Here is a 23438-nt window from a genome sequence, read left to right as displayed (position 1 = left end):
ATAATTAGGTTTGCTAGCTGACATACATCAACAGAACAATCTATATTAATGTTTTATTATAAGAATATCAAATTAATTATATAATCTTAACTGAAAAAAGGGCATAATTCTAGTACTACTATATATATAATTTATTTAATTTTCATATGGCATTTATAATCTTAGAATATACATAGTTTTCGTAACTCTAGCTCTTTTTCCAAAAATTCACTTTCCTTTTTTTTTTTTTTTTTGAATTATATAATCTACAATATTTTCTTTCTAGAATCAACAATCTAATCACGGCCCCTTTCTAGAACCAATAATTTAATCTTCTCTTTCCTAAAAATATACAAATTAATTAAACTATAAACACAAAATAGAAATTTCCTTATATCAATCTCTAGCTCTTAATTGTATATATATATATATATATATATATATATAGTATTCTTAAAAAATGATTCGTACAATTTTAAAACTTATAAATACTGCCTACTTCTTTTAATAAAAATAATAAATATAAAATTTTTATTGAATATTTTTAATTTTTAATAATAATTTTTATTTTAAAAAAATAAGAGTGCGCGTCGGGCTCCATCTAACATTATTCAAAACTTTATTTACTCGTAAAAAAAAAAAAAAAAAAAAACATAATTTTAATTTTAAGATTGTAACAGCTACGGCATGTCCGATACTGTTGGTATATTCTTGTTTCGTAAACCATTTAATAGACGCTCTCCTCGTCTATTTGGATGAGACTCATAAGCGCGGCCCACTCGCAGAACCTACAACGTACGTTCCAGAGCAACAGAAACAGTGAGACACACCTATCCCGGGAAGCCACACCAACCCTCAGAAACAGAGACACAGTGCTCTAATGGTTTGGAGGCTCGGTTATGGTGAGAAGGGCGGGCTTCAGAGAGGAACTCCGCCTCTCTGAATTCCCAGCTTTTCCCTTCTTTGACCAACAGTAAATTCTTCTGTTGGCTGAGAAAAGAGGAAGCGATAAAGCACAAGAAAACTTTGAAGTAAAGAAAACCATAGGTGCGGCTTCGTTTTCGGTCAGTAATGTTCTGGGTGGTATTCCTTTGATCAGCTTTTTGAAGACTTTGTGCTGTTTTCTGGGTGCTGATAATAAAATTGAGCGGTCCAATGAATAGCAGAGGTGGCCAATGGTGCAGTACTTTGTTCTTCTATTTTTTTCATTAATCTCCATCTTTTCTAAACATCTTTTTTCTTTTTTGTTGTTTATGGATTAATGAATTAACTTTTATCTTGAATTTTGCCACAATCAAGCAACAAGCTTTCGGTCAATATGGTGTTTAAATTTGTAGAATTATTGGAAATGCTTTTAACTTTTTATATATTTTGGATCTTCGTGGGACTTGAATTTCTTAGGGGCATAAGTTTGGAATATTGTTCTTTTAGTGATATTTATGGAAGTCTGGTGTGAGAAGATGCAAGTTCTCTGTTTTTAGACTTTGGAAAAGTTCTCTTTGATGGCGTTTGAGTTTCTTGAGGGGCACGGTTGTTCGTATAGATTGAGTAAATTAATTGTAGATATGCTACCGACTTCACTACAATACCTTAACTAACATGCGACTTGCTACCGACTTCACTACAATACCTTAACTAACATGCCAGTCGCATGTGTCACTGCCACGCTGACGTGGACAATCCACTTGTCACCGAAGCTACATTAGTAAATAATTATAAAATTAAAAATAATTTAGAACAAAATAGCCGAAAGTAACTTTTAAATAGGGACCTTGGGGTGGCTGACTACTTCCCTTGAGGCAGTGGCCGGCGCTCACCTCAAAGGGGTTGGGGTGGTTTGGCCATCCCTACATTTTTTGTTTTTCATTAAAAAATAGTTACTTTGTTTTTAAGACTAATATGGCACCTGACACAAGTGGACTCTTCACATGAGTTTAATAACTAATGTGGCGGTACCGAACGGGACTGTCACGACAGTTTGTAAGGGTGTTGCAGTGAAGCTGGTGGTATATCTTGTGTTACTATAGTTTGTCAAGATTACTTTCACTAGGCCATTGTAGGACGTTCTTTGAAATGGAGTGAAGATTTGTTTGTAAATGAAATTGATGGCTAATTGGATTTGTATATAATTTTTGTTTTCATTTGCATTTGAAAACTTTGGAGCTAGGTACTTGAATTTTTAGCTCATGTTTTCAATTGCTTGAATGATATATGACAACTGAGAGTTACACTATCGTGTATTTTTTTTTTTTTTTTTTTTTTTAACTAATCTTGGTGAAATCGGTCCCTTGTTGATAGATAAAAGCAATGATTAGGTTAAAGGTGTTGTCACAAATAGACTTGGTTGAAGTATAGTATCTGTTCAATAGTTGCTCTACTTTCACTTAACCTTCACGTGTTGTTAAAACTACATTTTCCAGCAATCCATCCTGGAGTCTGAAATTAAACCCCTCTAGAAAAATCCGTAATTCAAATGCAATATAAATGGTGGGGCACCAACTTTGATTTTGTTATACCATATGACTGCTCTCTCTCTCTCTCTCTCTCTCTCTCCCTCTGTGGTACCCTGAGTTGATGGTTACATTATGAAGCTCATGCATTGAAAGAGTTTTAACATATTATCATATCCATTGTTCTTAAAGGTGAACCTTTAATTCGATTAATTAATATATTAAAAAAGCACACATCTTAGAGCTGTATGTATCTAAAAAGATCCTGGTCTTAATTCTGTTATGTATATAATTGTAGTATTCTGGTAATGGTTAGCTAGTTATCGTTTACACACAAACAACACTAGTTTTTCGCTTATTAGTGTCTAAAGTCAAATCAAATGTAACAGTACTCAACCTCTCTAGTTTTTATTCTTCGTCTACTTGTATGGCCATTTTTGGTATCTTTATTATAGTTTATAAGAGTTTACTTTTTGAAAGAATGGTAGAAGCAATCAGATTAACTGATTCTGGATTCTCAGATTTTGCTGCTTCTATTTTCTGTCAATAGTTAAAAGTTTTTAAGGACTTATTAGTATCAGCTTTTGTGTTGTCAGGTTCTGTGGAAATGTAAAACTGCTTAGAAAAGCTCTTCTGCATTTTAGCTCTGAAACTTGGTTACACTGATAGTTCTGTCAGAGACAGCATCCTGTTTGTTTCAAAGTCGCTATAGATATGGTGTTGCTTCAGGTTCAATTGCGATGTTAAGCTGTTTAGAGAAGCTTTCTTCAGTTTAAAGTGCTTATTCAGATAGCTCTCAGAGACAAACAATATGCAACTGAGTTTCTGTCAGTCAAGCTGCTAGATATATCTACAATTGGTATCCTGTTATGTGAAATGACTCACCTTATCTGGACCTTGGATTTCAGTTGGTCAATCAAACTCTTTACATGAAGCAAATCTCTTTCGGCAGAAGATAATGTGACAGAAACTTTGGTTATTTTTTGGGGCAAATCTCCTTTGGCAATATACATTTCAAGATTAACAAACTGCTTAGCATAATTTTGTGAAGATCCAGTTCTTTTGGGCAAATCTCCTTTGGCAAAAGTTACTAAAGATTCCTTCAGTTGGGTGACTTCAGAGTTGTTTGGTTGGAAATTCATCATTTTCATCCGTCTAACTGGAACTCCACCCTTGCTATTGGAATATCTCCTGCAATTACATTTTTTTCCTTCTGAAGGTCTTCTATATCATCTGTGGGGTAGATCTGACAATGGTAGCTCTTGTACTCCTCTGCAGTGGGAAAGTCTCTTTCAGAAGTTTCTTCTAGTGGGAACTTCTGTCCATTCATTGGGCAAATCTCCTTTGGCATTTGGGGTTGAGTTTGTAACTCGACTCCTGTTATCACTATAGGGCAAATCTCCTTTGGCATTTGGGGTTGTAACTCGACTCCTGTTATCTCTATAGGGCAAATCTCCTTTGGCATTTGGGGTTGTAACTCGACTCCTGTTATCTCTATAGGGCAAATCTCCTTTGGCAGCAGATCTCCAGTGTTAGCAATTTACATATCCGGTTGGAGATATAGACAAACTATCAGATATCATCGTCAATTAGTGTGTGTGTGTGTGTGTGTGTGTGTGTGCGCATTAATCTGCAATTTGTTATCTTCCTTTGGAACAACTACAAACTACTCATCCTCAAGGCAATAAATATTAACAAAGCGAGCTCAAATTAGGAGCGAGACTGTCAACTTCTCCAGTTTCTTTAAAAGGGGAAAAATATTACGGTACCTCTCTCTATCCCTACTTTAATTTTCTTCTTGGTAACTATTGTTATAGTATTACAATCTAAAAGTACATCCTAAGTAGTTCAAAGTCATGTCAATTAAGAGAAATGTGGTTAAGTCTTGATTTTAATCCAGTATCTCTTTATAAATGTTAAGGAATATGTGCTTTCTTTGAAGATATTTGACTTCCTAAAAGAATCTTGTTCTTGTGATATTCAGTGAAGATCAGCTGAGGAATTTGAGCTGGCTTACCGGAAAACATAATTGTGAGTCCGTATCTTTTTCAGCTGAGATGAGAGATCCTGCCTAATAGACTATAGGCTCTAATTCTTCTCTGTTGATGCCTTTCCTTTTTATTCTTGTAATTATGCAATTGCTATTAGACTGAGTTGTAATCGTATCTTCTAATAGGCATCTGAATCATGGATGTGTTCCTAAATGACTCTGATTGGGAGAGTTATAGTGAAAGTGGCAGCAGTGAGGATCAGGAGGAAACTGAATACTTATATGGTGGGCAGGCTAGCAGCATCTTGTCAAGCCTCGAGGAGAGCATTGGGAAAATTGATGAGTTTCTCTCATTTGAGAGGGGATTTATACATGGGGATTTGGTGGGCACCGTAACAGATCCATCTGGACAGATGGGCAGAGTGGTTGGCATTGATATGTTGGTAGATTTGGAAAGTGTTTGGGGAAAAACAGTAAAAAATGTAAATTCCAAGAAACTTCTAAAGATCCGCTCCATTTCAGTTGGGGATTATGTGGTTGGTGGGCCTTGGCTTGGAAGGGTTGACAAAGTAGTTGACAAAGTCACTGTTAACCTTGATGATGGGGTAAACTGTGTAGTCACTGTGATAGACCAAGAGAAAGTCTTGCCAATTTCTCATGATGTACTGGAAGACTCACAGTATCCGTATTATCCAGGACAGAGAGTGCGAATTAGGCCATCAAATGTTTCTACACCAGCTAGTTGGTTACGTGGTACTTGGAGGCAAAATCAAGATGAAGGAACTGTTTGCTGTGTGGAAGCAGGTTTGGTGTATGTGGATTGGCTTGCATCTGCTCCCTTGGGTAGTGATTTGAGCTTGCCTACTCCACCATGTTTGCAGGATCCGAAAAACTTGACTTTGTTGTCTTGTTTTTCATATGCAAATTGGCAGCTTGGTGACTGGTGCATACTTCCAAGAGCTGACAGTGAGGGTGAAAAGGAGCACTCTACTGGTCAGCTGATTAAAGAGCATAAGAACTTAGCAAGTGTATTTAAGGCAAGGAACTCAAATTTAGATGAGGTCTTTGTGATTGTGAAGACAAAGACTAAAGTCGATGTTGTGTGGCAGGATGGCAGCTACTCTTTTGGACTTGATTCGCAAAATTTACTCCTTATGACTGTTGTAAACGATTGTGAATTCTTGCCTGAACAATTTGTGTTGGAAAAGGGAACTTGTGAGGATCCACACATGTCTAGCAGCCACAGATGGGGTGTTGTGCAGTCTGTGGATGCAAAGGAACGAACTGTAAGGGTGCAGTGGAAAAAATTTTCTGTGAGTGAAGCAAGTAATTTGGATGGAGGCATGATGGAGGAAACTTTGAGTGCTTATGAATTGGTTGAGCACCCTGAGTTTTCGTATTGTTTTGGTGATGTTGTGTTTAGGTTAGTCAAGAACCAGTTTGGGGATTCAGACGATAAAGATGATGTAACCTCAGAAACTTGCATGGGTGAGGAGGCTGCTTTGAAATGCAACATGGATCAGAACCAATACCCTGATAAGTCTTACCTATCGTGTATTGGCAATGTCACAGGCTTCAAAGGTGGTTCTGTTGAGGTGAGATGGGCTACTGGTTTGCAAACCAAGGTATGATATAGTCATCTAAATATTTATTTGTGCATGCATGTACTCAATCACTTGTAGTTGAGATTTTGTTGATTGTATAAGATACCGTTGTGACTAGGACTAAGTCTGCACAATTACTTTCGGAATTTTTTATATTTGAAGGGGAAAAGTTCAGATGATTGTGTTAGGCAAATGGGATATGTTCAAACTAAGATTGCACAGTGTCATGCAATTAATTAGTATGCGACCACTGAAAAATCATTAAGAAAGAGATACATGAGAGAGCTGAAAATGTGAGGCCTGTTGTCATTTGAATCACTCGGCTAGTATTGGAATTCAGCAAGTTTTGCATTATATTGGGAGATTGTTTAATCAGGTCTAACAATGTTTCTTCACAAGAACAGGTCATTGAATCACTCTTTGAGAGTATTTATGTAAACTTAAAAAATAAGACTGTCTATTAAATGGGATTTATGATGGGGTCAACAAGAATTTTTTTAATTGAAGTCAGGTTTGGCTTGTCGTTACAGGGAATCTTTCACCAGATTGGTGTTTTCTTCTGTATATCATTGATAAATTTGTCCTTGTGTGCATACATAATTATCTGGCTTAAGAAAACTAACTGGGTAGCACTATTTCCATATTTGGTGGTGTGGAAGAAACAAAAATGGCATGAAGATATCGTTTCCCAAAATTTTGTGCTTAGGTGGTAATTTCCACCATTCATTCCCCTGTTTTTGGACAGGCTATATACTTGGTGTGTGCTTGAAAATTTAGTTTTCATAGGGCTGAAAATTTTCTCCACCCTACTACAGATGGTTGAGTTGTGACCATTGTTAATCCAATTTGAGTTTGGTTTAGGGTTGATCTGTTCCCCTTCTGGAGCTCATGCCTCAAAACTGTTATGTTTGTACATTGATAAACACTTTCAGTAACTTTGGTGGTAATTGGCATTGAGCTGGCACTGAACTCGAAAAAAATGCCACTGCCTGATGCATCTTCTGCCTTCCTGTGAAATATGGATGACCTGTTGATTTTTTAATGAATTATTGGAGGCTTTTGCTTATTATATCTTCTTGACATTTTTAACTTGACAATGTGGTATTGTCATACAATATTTCTCCAAATTTAAAATTTTGTATAAATTATCCAGGGGGAAAGGAAAGCATTCATTAATGTAGGATAGGGTTCGACTTTTAGTGAAACAACACTATCCTGTAGTAGAGTTAATAGTTGCAAACAACCAACTAGGTGACCTTGTAACATTTTAAGACCAAATTTTGCCACTTATGATAATTATTTGGGAGATGCATGTCTATTCTTGATTCGGGCAGCGATACAATAGATTTGGATCATCATTCCAGCTTTCATTAAGATGCAGTGATTAGGTATAGATGTGGTAATGCAGACACCCATACTAAGCGAGTGTTATGATATCCAGCCAACTTCAGCAACTTATGAAACCCATTTTGTGATTACTACATTCTTGTTCAATGCATGAATTAGGGATTGCAACTTCTTCAAATTATTTTTTGGCCATCGTTACAGGTTACACCTGATGAGATATTTCGGATGGATAAATATGAAGGTCCAACTGCAATTCCTGTGCTCTATGAAGAAAATGTTGAGGAATCGAATCAAGAGATGATTGAACATGACAAAGAGTCTTATAACCATACAGGAAAGGTAAAGCCATCCTCTCTCTCTCTCTCTCTGACGCACTTGTCAAATAGTGTACAAACAGATTTGGAGTAGTGATTTCAATGCCCTGGATTAATTGGTGACTACAGTATTTAAAAAATGATAAATTGATTGGTTATGTAGAGCAAAGTGGGAGAATTGGTGGCACGTTAAAATTAAGAACTCTAGACTAACTTGAGACTGAGTGCATCTTAAGATATGAGCAGCATTTTGTCTTAAAATTTGTCTTTCTGCACTCGAAAATAGTAATTGAGGGGATTTTTAATATTTCCAATATGATTCTGGAAGTTGTTAAAGAAACTGTGTTATCGCAACTGTCTCCATGTGATCTGAATAGCACTTTTTACACACAGGATTTATTTGATTCTGATGGTGCTGGTGAAAATTGCAAAAAGCATTCATGGGAGTTTGGTTTCTTTTTCCTTCCTCATGCTGCCATTCAATTTTTCGTTAGCATTGTGACAAACCTGTTTGGATCTGTTGGCTCAACTTCAATTTCATGCCCAGTTGTATCCGGCTTGATTTCTGAAGATGGAAATGAATCTAGGATTCTCCATGAGAACGAAGTGATGGACAGTTGTGAGCTGTTGCAGACATTTAGAAAGAAAAGTTTAGATCATGAAGTTAAAGAAACTCAGGGTGATGAAGCCATTCCATTTTCAACAGCCAGTGAGAACTCTGATCAGTTTAGATGGTTTGATATGGTTGGTGATTGCTCAGACCATCACTTTCTTGGTGCTGATAAAGGGTTGGCATTGTCTCAGGCAAGAAACGTGGCTTACCCTTCTAAATGTAGAAGATAATATTTTCAAACAATCAGAATGATCATTGTTTTCCCCTTTCAATTCCCTTATAGGTAAAAAGAGTTTGGTTAAAGAAGGTTCAGCAAGAATGGAGCATTCTAGAGAAAGATCTTCCTGGTTAGCACTTTTGTCTTTTTCCATTCTTTTATTTTCTTTTTTTCTGGAAATTGGATGGGGTTTTTTGCAAATTTTGCAAACCATGTTCACTGTGCTATTACTTAAAAACCTTTGGTGATTTCACAGAAACAATTTATGTCCGTGTCTTTGATGAAAGGATGGATCTACTGAGAGCAGCCATTGTTGGCGCACCTGGAACTCCATATCATGATGGGCTTTTCTTCTTTGACATTTTCCTTCCCCTGGATTATCCTTACCAACCACCTGTAAGTTTTCTCATAGTTTTAATGTGCTTACTAATAACTTTGTGCTCGGTATAATACTTAAATAGTGCCCAACTAATTGAAAGAGGGTGGGTGTCCAAGTTCACAGTCCATGCATGAATCTGTTGTGTATATATACACGCATGTAATCACTCATAAAAAAGACTGGTATTTTATTTTATATCCAAAAAGAATCTTATGCTGTTATTGTGACATGAAATCTCATGCAGGTGGTGCATTACAATTCCGGTGGTCTCCGTGTAAACCCTAACTTGTATGAATCTGGAAAGGTTTGTCTTAGTCTTCTCAATACATGGAGTGGTACAGGCTCTGAAGTATGGAATCCAGGAAGCTCAACCATTCTTCAGGTTCTTCTCTCGCTCCAGGCCCTCGTGCTTAATGATAAGCCTTATTTCAATGAGGCGGGGTATGAAAAGCAGATTGGAAGAGCTGAGGGAGAGAAAAACTCAGTAAGCTACAACGAAAATGCATTCCTTGTCACGTGCAAGTCCATGCTATATCTACTACGAAATCCCCCCAAGGTACAACCATTAGTTCTCAAAGCTCAACTCAGTCTATCGATGTGGTGGTTTGAGTCTCACATGATTTTCAATCATTTATTGTTTGCAATGACTTCAATTGCATATGTTCCATTTTCTACAATGAATCTACTTGGAGGATTCATATGGGAGAGATATCCATGAAAAGGGTGCCTCCATTAAATTATTCTTTCAAAGCTTACATGATACCCCGGAGATTGAATGTCACAAAAAAGTTAGATTGACAACTTACATGACCAAACCCTATTTCAAAAGAGAATGATTGTATTTAATTAGAACCTTTGAGTTTGTCTTCGGCGTAGTTAAACATCACTTTACAAGGTTCAACTTTTGCTGGTGCAGCACTTCGAGGCACTGGTGGAGGAACACTTCAGGCGATGTTCCCAGTCTATTATAAGTGCTTGTAAGGCATATATGGAAGGAGCTCCGGTGGGTTATGCTATAGGATGGGGAAAGACTGAGGGTGAAAATTTAAAGGGAAGTTCTACCGGGTTCAAAATCATGCTTGCTAAGCTCTTGCCAAAGCTTGTGAAGGCATTTTCTGACAAGGGTATAGATTGCAACCAGTTCATTGAGCCCGAAAAATGATTCCTCTCTAAAATCCAGGTACTGCTGAATTGCAATACAAAGACTTCTATCTTGTTTCTATATCTGTATAATACCAAAGACATGCTTGGCCAAAGATTGGCCATGCTTAGCATATGTTGCTATTGTGTGAGTTGTGAAAATATGTATTGGTAAGGCTGTGTTGTATCTCTTAATAATTATGGCTCTCAGACTTTCAAAATATGAAATAAAAAGCCATGTTTGGATTGGTGTGTATGATTATTATGACTTTCCATGATCTGTAACTCTTGATAAGGTTATTATAAGACTGCAAATTAAGCAAATAGTTGCTGATCCTTTATCCAATCTGGAGCCCAATGCTGGTCCCTCATGTTCAATCTGGATTCTGGAGCTTCACATCTTCTTATCATGAAGCTAACATCCACAAAATCAACCCCAACCCAACCCGAGTCGTGCTACACAGAAATCGCACTCTTACACACCACTTAAAAATATGTAATTTTACTCTTTTACCTTAATATTTCATACTTAAAATCATGAAATATAAGGGTAAAAGAGTAAAATCACATGTTTAAGTGGTGTGCAGGAGTGTGGGGTTTTTGTCTAGAATTTTTCAACCCACAGAACCCCCAGCCCCTCCCATTCTTTTTTGGACAGAAAACAGAGGATTTTGTATTTTTAAGTTTTTTTTGGGTGTCCATTGCCATTCGCTAAAGAACCGCCATTAATGTCCTCATTATTTCATAATTTTTGGTAAGAGCACACCTACATGTGAGGCTTTATAACATGCTTTTTTTACTAGGTAACATTTTTCAACTGATTTCATCAGAACATGTTCAAAGAGAATGTGCCGTGGCTGTTGTCGAATAACTGTAATTTTTAGTTGAGGATGTATTACCGACTTACTGGAATTCTTCAGCCTACAATGTTCTAATAAGGCCCCTGGGTAGGATACTGGGTAGGATACTGGATAGGAACGTTCACAACTTCACATTGACCAAGTCATTCCTCTCCAATACAATCTACTCATGATGATTCTAGCAACATCCATCGCAATATATGCTCTACTGTTGTTGGTTCCAACGACAATATCTCACGACTCGTAACAATCTATTAAACAGGTTGTCAAGATTTGCCTTTATGGCATCGTCTTGCCCATTGGTTGAAAAAACGTAGGACCAGACAGGTTGGACTCTTTTGATATTTTTTTTTTTTTTTTACTAAATTCTAGGATTAAGACTAAGGGATAAAAATATGAAATAGATCGCATATTATTTATTGAATATTTATATTGTGAAAGCAACTTCATAGGTTTATCTCTCTCACTCTAAAAAGAAAAAAAAAAAACTTTCAAATCTGAATTTCGTAAGAGGGGGGCTCGCCTCCTTTCCCCCTCTCATTCTTTCATTTCTCTTTTATCCTCCTCCTTCTCTTTCTCTTCTCTCATTTCTTAGTTTATTTTTCTTCCCTCAAGACCGAAAAAGTTAGATCCATAATTTTCTAACAACTCTTAAGAAACACACGCAGCACAAGAAGACTTTCAGGCTGCAAAATCGTTTGAAAGATAGTGACAGTTTTACTTAAATCACTGCGTGTGTTCCTCACACACCGTTCACAACTGTGCGTGATCTTCACGCGCCACACATGCCAGATCACCAGAATCACCACCACCAGATCTTTCAAACTTGACTTTTGTAGTTAAAAAGAGACAAATTTGTTGCCTTTCACGCGCCATCAAAATCTAATGGAATTGATCTAAACTGTAATCTATTATTTTTTCGTTTTTGTTTTCTTTATTGTATAGTAAAAATAAAAAAGGTGTTCGTCTCTTGAGCGGTTTGTCAGTAGAGATTGAGTTCTCCTTTTCTTTGAAAGGTAAGGTTGAGTCTCTGTTTAGACAGAATGTTATCTCTTAGACGTTTGCTTGTAGAGAGTCCCAATAGCATGAAGTCTAGTCTAGTAGTGTATTGGTAGAGTTCCAAATGGTTGATATGGGAATATCTCCACATATATCTGATCATAAATGTAAGTTTCTCTTGATGAATAGATAAATGATGACATTTTCTTTAAAAAAAAAATTATAGGTTTATCTTTCTCTCTCCGGAATTTAGAGTTCGATCAAGAACTCTTTATTGAATATTTATATTGTGAAGCAGCTTCATATGTCTAAAATCTTGAAATTAAGTCAAAAACTCTAAAAAAATCTAAATCAGGACGGGACCAGACCCCTTAGGCTGGCTAAATATTATTTTAGATTAAATAATTCATTTTTCTGTTGTCTGCTACTCTCCCCGCAAGAAGAGAAAATAAAGAAGGAAAATGATAGGTTATTATCTTCTTACTATTTATTTATTATTTTTTTATATTTAATTTTTTTTTAAATTTTTATTTTACTTAATAATTAAAGAAGTGACTATTAATAAAATTATATATATTTTTTTATTTTTTTAATAATTAAAGATGTTAAAAAAATACTTTAAAAAATAATAAAATAATAAATACATATTAAATAATAAATAGATAATAAAAGAGTAATAACTCTGTCACTGCCCAATAAAGAAAATCCACAAACGTATCGTGAGCTTCAATCCCACGCCGAATTCCTGTCTGGGACGAAGCTTTTTAGTACACATCCTGAATCTGTTATGATCACTATTTTGTTTGATGTTGACAATGAAAAATTTTTAATATCTATTTTATAAACTTTTCTTTTATAAGTATTTGATGTCCAACAAAAGCAGAGTTTTAAGTTTTTAACAGAGATCTTGTTGGCTTAGTAATGAAATCTTGTTGGCTTAGTAATGAAAAAAAAAAAAGGAAAATGCTAGACCTCCTGTTGGAGCTTCCGGCTGGGAGCTCCCGTTGGGGTTTAGCAGTATATTTTAATGTATTTTTTAAAGTTATTTTTTATATAATTTTTTTTAATAATTTTAAATATTTTAAAAAATAAAAAATATTATAATATTATTAAAAAAATATTTTTTATAATTTTTTATTTTACTTCGTGATTAAGGAAGTATTTTTTAATATTTTTTTTTTACTTTTTGATTAAAAAAATATTTTTTTAATGATATTTTAAATTTATTTTATTTTTTTTAAATATTTAAAAATATTAAAAAATTCTATATAAAAAATTACTTTAAATAAACACATAAAATAATACTACACCCCCCGCTGGAGCGGGGAGCTCCAGCGGGGGCTGTAGCATGATCCAAAAAATAATAATGATATGTATTTTTTTAAAATGAATAAATATTTAAATCATAATTAAAATTAAAATAAATAAAAATTTTAAAATTAATATTTTAATATAATAGTAATAGATTTAAAAAATATTATATGGTGTTATTAAAAAGTGAATAGCTAAATTTATAAAAATAAATTTTCTAACTAAATTTTTGTCAAATTTTATTGAGTCCACAGCTATTAATGCTCTAATTCCAATATTAATATCATCAAACAATTGCCAAGATCTTTGATCAATTGGAAATACTTCAATTTGTCAATGATGTACTTTAGAATAAATTTATTTAGTGAAATCACTACAATAAAATTGTTCAGTTGTGATGAGTTATTTCTTGTAAAAATAATTATTTTTTATCAAAATAAATTTATTTTAATTATAAATAGTCATTCTTGTCGCATATAATCGGTCAAAAATAATAATTTTTCTTATAGTGAATCTCAGCTAAGGTATTTTATCTTGCCGTGATTTATTTGCAACGGAATAGGAATGCTGCTCTACGTATACGTACCAAACGTTCCTTGATTACTTTGCGAGCTTTCAGCAAATATAAGTGCATAAAATCATGAGTCTTTCGAATATAAAAGCTTTAAACAGTATCTAAAAAAAGGATCGTAATTAATTACTCATGTCCTAAGAAAATATATATATTAAAAAAATCTCTATGCTGGATATGTAACGCTGTTTAAGGTTTTACACATGAGGGAAATTATTAGGGAAGATGATCATTAACTAGGACATCCAGTAGGCAGTATCATGAAGAGAGTAGATGAGAAGAAGCAAATACATTATTGCAGCAAGAAAACCTGATATTAGAGCACCAGTGGCTTGGTTGCAAAACTTAGCAACTTCTCCACAAATCGGCAGCCAACCGGCATGGATGTTCCCTTTCTTTCCCACATAAGCCACTGCCATCGCCGCCGACACGCTTGAGATCAGTAGCATCGCTACAACCTTAAAAATACAGAAAGATAAAATTAATAATCATTAACAACAAACATATATACTTCCCTTAAATTTTTTTATGAGCATAAATAACATATATATGTACGTATTTAAGGCCTCATTACCATATCTAGGATCATAACCAAGCGCGAAAAGGAATTCTTTGAAGAAAGAAAGAGAACAATCAGGCTGTACCCACTTGCAATTGCTTCTGCTACCACGAAGTACCTATATATATATATATATATATTTGTTTGGAAATCATATCAGTAGTACTAGTGAGAAATAAGATCCGTAAGCTAGACAGATATTGATCATCATAAATCCTATTTTTGCAGCCTAAAAATCGAATAAAAAACTTACTTGAAGGCCGGTTCGTAGCTGTATTTCGCTTTGAAAGTGAAGTTCATGACTTCAGTAGAATCATGAGCTGTGACCATGACTAGGGTTGCTGCTAATGTTGCAGTCAAGGCTAGGAGCCTTAGCAAAAGGGTGAAGATCATCTTCCAGGTCTTAGTGATCATGATGGCCGCCGGAGATCGACGTCGATCGAGCTACCTTCAACGAGTAAATTAAGTGAATGAAGAAAATGGGTATAATTACTTGCGTGCAAGTACGTACTTTCTCTTGGCCGGGAAGCTAGGTCTCAAAATTAGCGGAGAAAATACTGGATGAAAAGAGTGGAGTGAGGAGTTCAAGTGCATTGGAAGGACACAGCTAGGATATAGAAATACTGGGGCGCAATTTATTTTCACTTCCAACCCTAAAGCCAAGAGGGTTTGGTAACCCTATAAATGCAATGCCATGAAAGAGTTTAAAAGAAAAAATATACTCAACGTCTTATTATATATATTCATGCCACCTCTACATATCACACTTTTTTTAATTTTTATTATTATTTTTTTTTATCAAATATTTAATATATGAATAATGAATAGAAGAATTAAATTAGTTTAAAAAAAATAAACTAAAAAAAAATTAAAAATTAAAAAAAAATATGATATGTGGAGATTGATAAAGTTGTGTAGCATCGATCACTTTAAAATAATATGTCTCTAACACTGAGCAAAGAAACAATACATGCAGACAAATAATGAAACCGGAAATTAAGAGTCCACCAATAATCACTTCAAACGTGTAAAGTTTTGAAAGATTTTTTAGCGAAAAATATTATTTCTAGTTAATAAAAACTTACAAAATTTATTTTTTTACGTATCAGTTATTAATATGCTGTAAATTATAAATTTTAAAATTTAAAATTTGAATTTAAAAATAAAATTGATAAAATGAATCTTATAAATAAAAGTATAAGTAAAAATTATAAGTATATATAAAACTATTTTTATATAAGTGGTGTTACTTTACCGTCTGTATTTACTCACTTTGTATACTGCTTAGTGCAAATTGAACTTTTCTTTTTTTTGAATTTTTATTTCAAATATTATTTAAATATGTTTAAATATTTTTAAAAAATATAAATACATTAGTAATTATTTTCTTAATTATTAAAATAAATTAAATAAATAAATAATTATTAAAATAAAAAGACAAATTGAAGAGGATAGTAAAATTATTCCTCTTATATTATATATTTGGTGCCAGCAAGGACTTCTCATTGGTTCGTCCAACTACCCCGCATAAACTGTACGGGTGATAGCAGGTCTGAACATGAATAATTATGGCTTCTTATTATGGCCGGACTTGATGATCACAGATCATGTATATATATATATATATATATATATGCAGTTAGTACGGTTCTTGAACGTGGCAGATGGGTTGGGTGGTAATAGTTTTTAATTTAGCAGAAGAGCTGGGACATGTAGTGGTTGAAATCCCTTCAATTGCCATAAATAAAGCTAGAGCTACCTGCATGCATGCCGGGCAAATTCTTCTCTATATGTTTCAAAATTTATCTTTCAAATTCAAAGTCATGTCGACTTTATGTGGCGCCTCACACTGACTATGTGATCGCATGCATGCATCTCACATGAGTCGAAAAACAATAATAAATAAATAAATAAAACCTTAATTAAACAAGTATTAATGGCCCGATCAAAAGGTTTGAGAGAGAGTTACTCTCTAATTGAGGGAGTACTGTTTTGTGTTTACATATAAATTAAATAATAAAATTATTAATTTAATTTAAATCTTTTAAGACAAATAGTAATTTCAGATTTTGTGGGTTGATAGATTGAGGCCGCTCCAGTAGGGATTTTGTTTCTTTTGATCTATTAATTAATTAGTTGTAGTAATTTCATCCTTTGTTTGTCAAAATGGATTCAAGTCATACGCATTACACCAAACATGAACAACATATTCCTGAATAAATTTGTTGAAGTTTTGATATTTATAAGATCGGTACATGACACGTACAATATTATCAATATTTGATGTGACATATTTTTACTATCAAATTAATTATCAATAAATTAGAAACTTATAAATCAAATAAATCTATATAGTCATGGGAAAATTATATATTTTTAAAGAGTTTTCTTACTCATTATTCTCACACACTATACACCATATTTTTTTTATTTTTTTAAATTTTTTGAAAATACTTTTTTAATTTTATTCTTCTTAAATTTATTAAATTTTTGAACTCATCATCTATATAATATACATTTAATACGAAAATAAAATAAAATAAAAAATGTAAATATGTGTTGCATGCATGAAAATACCAATAGAATTTTTCATTTTTTAAACTATGAAATTTTTAATTATTCAACATCTTTTGAGGCCGACAAGTGTCAGTGTAAAGTCAGCTTCAAATTTATTTTTCACCAGACATTTATAGGTGCATGGCTAGCTCCAGCCTCCACTCCACATGAACGTATTCGATGCTTTTTTTTTTTTCTTTTTTTCTTTTTTAAGAAAACTTCTTCGTTATATGATCATTATGAATTTACGATGCATGTTCATGTACATGTGTAGCTCAGTCTTCCTTATTGATGAAGCACTGGAACGACGCCGTGCAGGGATACGCCAATGACTCACGTACAATGTGTCGTTTTGTACTTAAAGGTACATACCTAAATTCATTTATTGACACATCCAATACATTAATAAGATAGCTTCATTAGCAATATTGCTAGTGGTAGATGACAAAAATAACCTTTAATTTATTTTCTAAATATGAGAATAACTTCAAATAAGAGTCGACAGATGTACATGTGATTTTTTTAAGCAGCATTAAATATTTGAAATGATTATTTGCAAGACTAGCTGGTGAACTTAAAAGTAGTAGGTGAAGCGTATAATGGTATGTGAATTGAGTTCATATATATCTCATTTATACGTCATAAATGGGCCAACCAGCTAATTGGTAAATAATCAATTAGGGCCGTCTGTTGGGCCTTCCATTTTAAGGTATGGGCCTGCCTTTTTATTTTTATTTTTTGGAGTTCACGCAAGTCTGAAGTAATATCTGTAATAATCATCAATATGAAAAGTTCATGGATAAGTTTGAAGTTCGAACAGTCATTAATTAATGAGTAAAATATTACACAGTTATAAAGTATATAAATATTACGTAATTTTTTTAAAAAATAATAGGGTCTATTATTAAAAAATAAATTTTTTTCATGTAAGTCTCATATTTATTCACTTTATATAAGAGATTGTATGACAGTTACGCACTTCACAACTGCAAATATCATTTTTCTTAATTAGATGTGAAAAAGATCAAATTGAATGAGAATGCACTCTTTTATTAACATGCGTACCCTTTTTAATTTCAAACGGAATTACATTCACACTATTCATTTAAACTTATGATAATGTATATGTCAATTGTCATGTTTATAATTTCAAATTGTAATCATTTTTACCTTCATTTTACGTTGTAAGTTTGAATATTTAATTGCGTGATCATGGGGAATTATAATGTAAACAAGATCGGTAGGTGAAGCAAATAGGCAGCGGGTTAATTTCATACTGACGGAGTGTGTTCGTGTGTCGTATCTACAAGTAGATAAGTAATATTAGAAACAATCATTTTTTGTATAAATATCGTGCATTTTTCTTTTTAAAAAAATAGGGTATACCATTAAAAACATTAAAATCTTCATATAATTTTCATATTTATTCAATTTTTTTTTAAAAAAATCCCATATTTACCAATATGATTTATCTACCTCTTATATCAATGGAGGACTAGAATACATATCCTCTTCAAATGTGTCCAATTGACAAGCCCAATGGCGTAATACGGTCGCGTAATTGCTGTTCATATTCACGTCAATGTTGCGGTCCATTCCTTCTATCAAAATCTCGCCATCGAAGTTTTATTTCAATATTTATTATCTACAACGTGTCCGCTTCGAGAAGAAAGGCCGGTAGGCCAATAGGGAATACTTTCATCAATTATAAATTTTTGTTAGTACTAATTAGAAGAAACTCACGCATGATTCATGATTGCGATCCTCTAAACTTTTAGCACAATTTTATTTTCAATTTTTGAAAGTATCAAAATATCAATCATTATTTTTATTTGAGTAATGCGGATTTTATATTTATTTATTTTTTTTAAAAAAAGAATGTCTAACATCTACACACTTTATAACTGCAAATATCATTTCTCAATAACTAAATGATGTTTTTAAAAGTATTATTGTTAGAAAGATTTAAGATCCGTTTGACAACACAACTGTTTTTGATTATTCTTAGATATTCTCATATATTTTTTTCACAAGCATCACTCAAATACAAAATACTTTTAATTTTAATCTTTAACTTTTTTATATAATCATTACTTAATCATTACAACTTTTTTAAGTTAAAATAAATAAATTAATTAATTTTTCAAATTTCAAAATCTAATTTTTTAATAATTTTTTTATTTAATTTTTTCTCTCATTTCTTAAAATCTAATAAAACATCTTAATTCAAAATATTTTATTAGTATTTATAAATATATATTGAGATATTCAAAAGATTAATGATACATGTATAACTATTTTTATAACATTTTTTACAAACATATTTTAAAATAAAGGTATTTATATCAAATATAATTATATAAAAAAATATAAAAAGAATTTTATGTCTATTTTCAAAATATGGGACTTAAAAAAGTATCACGGCAGCCCTATTCAGTCGTACGAAGTGCGTGGAAACTAAAGTCGAATAATGTGTTAATGAGATGCGCTGTCAATTGGGATGGCTCGAATTCGGTGGCGCCACCCTATGATCAGCGGGGGCGCACGCATCTCACCCTAATTATAAGCCAGCTGAAAAATGATGCATCCACCCATGGGCTGCTCAATATAAATTGAGACCTAAAGCGAGATCTAAGTGAGTCATTCGTAATTATAATATAATAAAATATAAAATATTATATAAAATTTTTCAAACTTTAAAATAAAATGAGATTTTATTTATATTCTTTAAATACAATTTTTGTGAATTTATATTTACAACAACTTAAAATGAGATCTCAATGCGGATTTTGTGTCTCAATTTAGGAAGATCTTAAAAATATTATTTAAAATATAAATAATTCATCATATTACTTATAAAAAAAATTCATTGTATATTAAATATTAAATTTAGTATTATAGGGCCTTGCACACTAGAAAACTATAAAAATTATTTAAAATTTAATTTAATAAAATGGTTTTTATTTATTTATTTTTAAATTAAAAAAATACCTCATCTTTATTTTTAGGAGCCTTACATAGGGTGGAGGCCTTAGGGAATGACCTTACTATTGAGCCAGCCTGCATCCACCGAACATGCATCTCAACAAAAACTACCGATTCTTTTCTTTTCTTTTTTTTTTTTTTCAACTTAATTGTTAAGAAATTATTTTTAGATAAATTTTATTTGCAGTCTTGAGTGGAAGACTATGTATGCAATCTCATTGATGAATATGAATAAAAGGAAAAAAAAATAATTTTAAAAAGAATATATATTATTGTAATTTTAAATTTTTTTAAAACATAACTGTATGGACTTGTATGTAGACTAACTCTTCTTTTTAAATGAGTTTGTAATTTTGTTCTTTATTTAAAAAAAAATGCTTGGAGATGAATTCCAGGGAATCAATTACAAAGAATTTTCAATTCTATATAAAATATAAAAATTGATTTTTTACTTTTAAAATATATATTTTTAATAGGGTGAGATTAATTGAAAATGAATTTCAAAATAATTATAAAAGAGTTGTTGTGTATTGTTACACTTTACAATTAAAAGAAAAGTGTTATAGTTATAAACGAAATTATTAAATTTATTTAGATATTTTTTTTACTACTAAAATGTTTTTATTACTCGTTATTAATTGACGTGACGTGTCTCTACGTCTTGATGTGTCAAAAGATGGACTCAAATCCGATTTCTGCGTAAAGATTGGCAGCCATCTAATTTTAATTGTTTTTTATTTATTATTATTTGCCGAATATAAAGATATGGGCGGCCGATTTGTTCCGTTCAGAAATCCAACTTATTCGTATGCTAATGGGATTCATTTCATTCATGCCGTAATTAATACATGTGTCAAAATGTTTGTAATATTCGAAGACAGGCAAAAAAAAAAACAGCAGGTGAGTCACATGCACGAAACTGCATGTTTTATTCATTAAACTATATATACGATCAGAGTCTGGAAGAAACCCAATGTATTGATAATCTGTGGGGACGTAGATCAGGACATTGCATCATGTGTTATGAATCCAGTTGGTCTTTCTTTTTCTAGGATAGGATCAAAGCTTTGAGCTGTTCTCCAAATATCTCCAATGTTTTTGTACTGTTCCTCTGATATTTTAAAGAAAGTGAGTTACGTTGGACCATACAAGAAAGTTCGTTTGATTATACGTAATAAAATTTACCAACTGGCGTGGTGATTCAAAATCAATCACACACATGTTCAGAGAAAGTGAGTTCAATTAGACAAAAAATATCTGATTACACATGAATCTTATGTAATAAAATTTATAAACATGCATAATTACTATATACGATTCGTTAAATTTAAAATCTTGAACACTAATCATCAATCGATTGGTGGATATCATTTCTTTTTATACCATTATTTTCCGTCAATAACGATTACAAATTTATGACAATCGTTGGACAAACTTTTCTTTGCAAGTCGGAGTCATGAAAATGCCACCAAAAGGGTGGCGAATCAACTTTATCAGAGTTTTTATTTTATTTGGCTTCTCATTTCTCCTAAAACACTGATGGTGAATGATTGCGACGTGCTTTTTGTATTTTGAAAATTTTATTTGCAAGTCGGCAGGTAAAAGCATATCTTCTATTGTTGGGTTTGTAGAGCAACTATTAAGTAGAAAGTTCGCTCGATATTTGCACGACAGGTGGCTCGAGTGAAGTTCAGGTAGAAAATTTGTCCGAGACACTCGACACTCTACTCGAGTGAATAATGTAAAAAAGTAAAATTATGATTTTTGTCGTATGACATTATAAATATATACTTAATGAACAGTTTAGTACGTCATGAGTATTCTGAACAGTGAGATTTCATCCCCAAAATATATTTTGAGATTCTTCAGTGATGGGCACCAATATTGACCTAGTCTTAAAGATCATTTGCAAGTTCCAGATGAGTCAATTATAAAGTCAAGAGCCAAGAAGATGAATAAGACAATATAAGGATTGGTGCAATCCACTTGAGATGAGTCTAGCAAGAGCCCAACATTTAAGATGGACTTGAGGGATGAAGATTTAGTTTGGATTAACTTGATACAAATTCAAGGGATTTCATTCTCACATGTTCATATCTCTCAGCATAATAAAATCATCTTCAATTTCGTTGACATAGACACATTGCTGAACCACATTAATTTTGAATCGTGTAATTGATTTGTTTGTGTTGGCTTTCACTTGTTCATCATCGATAGTTTCCACTGGGGGTTTAAATCGGTTCAGGGGGTGATGGACGAAAACTTTTGGTCCATCATTTATCCGGACCGGAATGGTAGCTATCGGTTCGGTCCAATCCGTTTGGTCACGCCTGATTATTATTATTATTATTATTTCATCTTTTTTTTTTGGAAATAAATTAATAAAATAATTTTATTTAAATTACTAAAATTAACATTAGGTGAATTCTTAATGTGGATTATGTAACTAATTTATTAAAAAAATATTTAATCAGAATTATATTTATTATGTTGATAGTTACTACTTACTAATTTAGATTTTATTCTTTAGTATGCATAATTATTAACAATGTCATACGTTTTATATATAGTTAATGAATATTAAATAATTTTATCGTACATAAATTATTCATGCGTACTTGCAATTTTGATATTTTAAAAAAATTACCTAATTGCTTTAATTAAGTGTAAATAGTAGAGTATGTATGAATATATGATATATTAACTATTTACATATAATGACATAAATCATGACATGATTTATGATTTATTATTAATTGACAGCATATATCATTTAATATTTTATATGGTCAATGATAATAAATTAGATGAAAATTATATCATTAACTTATATAATTACTATATAAAGATAATATATTAAAATATTAAAATATCTTAAATATATATAGTTTGGTTCGGTCCAGTTCAAAATTTATAGACTCCGGGACCTGACCTAGTTTCTTTGGTAGGGGTGTAAACCAAAACCGCACCGATAGCTTCTACACATTGATAGAACTGGTCGAAACTGGCTGGTAAAGGGGGAGAAAACCGGCGACGTCAATTTCGTCGTGATCTCGGTCGGTCGTCGGTCTCCCTTCGACATCACGAATGGCTAGAAACTGAGAAGGAGATGGCTTGGTGTCGGTCTCCATTTGACAGAATCGTGACCGTGCAATGAGAGAGGGAAATGGCTCGGCATCGTAATGAGAGAGAGAGAGAGAGTAAAATGAAGAAGAAGAAGAGAGGAGATTAAACCAAACAATGTCGTTTCCGTTTACATTTTTTTTTAAACGGTTTGTATAAAATGAAACCGTTTCCCTTAAATGAAATGGCGTCATTTTACTTAAAAAATATAATATATATATTATATAGGCCGGCTCGCCGGTTCAAATTGGGACCAAATCGGCCGGCGTCGGTTTCTTCGAATTTTCATCATTTACTGATTGGTTCTCCACCGGTTCTTGACTCCAACGGTTGGTTTCAGTCGGTTCTTGTACACCCTTTATGAATGGTGTAAAGGTCCATTAACAGCTTACTGTAGTAGTTTAGACATAACCGATCGAGGCCATGCCATGTGGTGTTCAA

The 23438-nt window shown here is 32.7% G+C and overlaps 2 protein-coding genes across 2 annotated transcripts; one reads left to right on the top strand and one right to left on the bottom strand.

Moving 5' to 3' along the window:
- The first annotated feature begins 726 nt into the window (after nt 1–726).
- LOC121266816 (probable ubiquitin-conjugating enzyme E2 24) lies at nt 727–10289 on the top strand. Its single transcript, XM_041170646.1, has 10 exons — nt 727–1157; nt 3026–4194; nt 4414–4486; nt 4606–6044; nt 7572–7709; nt 8078–8488; nt 8581–8644; nt 8771–8910; nt 9138–9449; nt 9810–10289. The coding sequence occupies exons 4-10, from the start codon at nt 4617–4619 to the stop codon at nt 10053–10055; spliced, it is 2739 nt and encodes a 912-aa protein (XP_041026580.1). The 5' UTR covers nt 727–1157; nt 3026–4194; nt 4414–4486; nt 4606–4616; the 3' UTR covers nt 10056–10289.
- Nucleotides 10290–13928: 3639 nt separating this feature from the next.
- Nucleotides 13929–15004, bottom strand: LOC121266815 (CASP-like protein 1C2). The gene is made up of 3 exons (XM_041170645.1): nt 14587–15004; nt 14349–14451; nt 13929–14232 (listed from the first exon to the last, which is right to left on the bottom strand). Exons 1-3 carry the CDS (start codon nt 14745–14747, stop codon nt 14011–14013), a joined length of 486 nt encoding a protein of 161 aa, XP_041026579.1. The 5' UTR covers nt 14748–15004; the 3' UTR covers nt 13929–14010.
- Nucleotides 15005–23438: the final 8434 nt, after the last annotated feature.

Source organism: Juglans microcarpa x Juglans regia, chromosome 5S (genome assembly GCF_004785595.1).
Source record: "Juglans microcarpa x Juglans regia isolate MS1-56 chromosome 5S, Jm3101_v1.0, whole genome shotgun sequence".
Taxonomy (NCBI): Eukaryota; Viridiplantae; Streptophyta; class Magnoliopsida; order Fagales; family Juglandaceae; genus Juglans; species Juglans microcarpa x Juglans regia.
The sequence above is the reverse complement of the archived record's forward strand: the minus strand, read 5'-3'. Positions and strand labels throughout refer to the sequence as shown.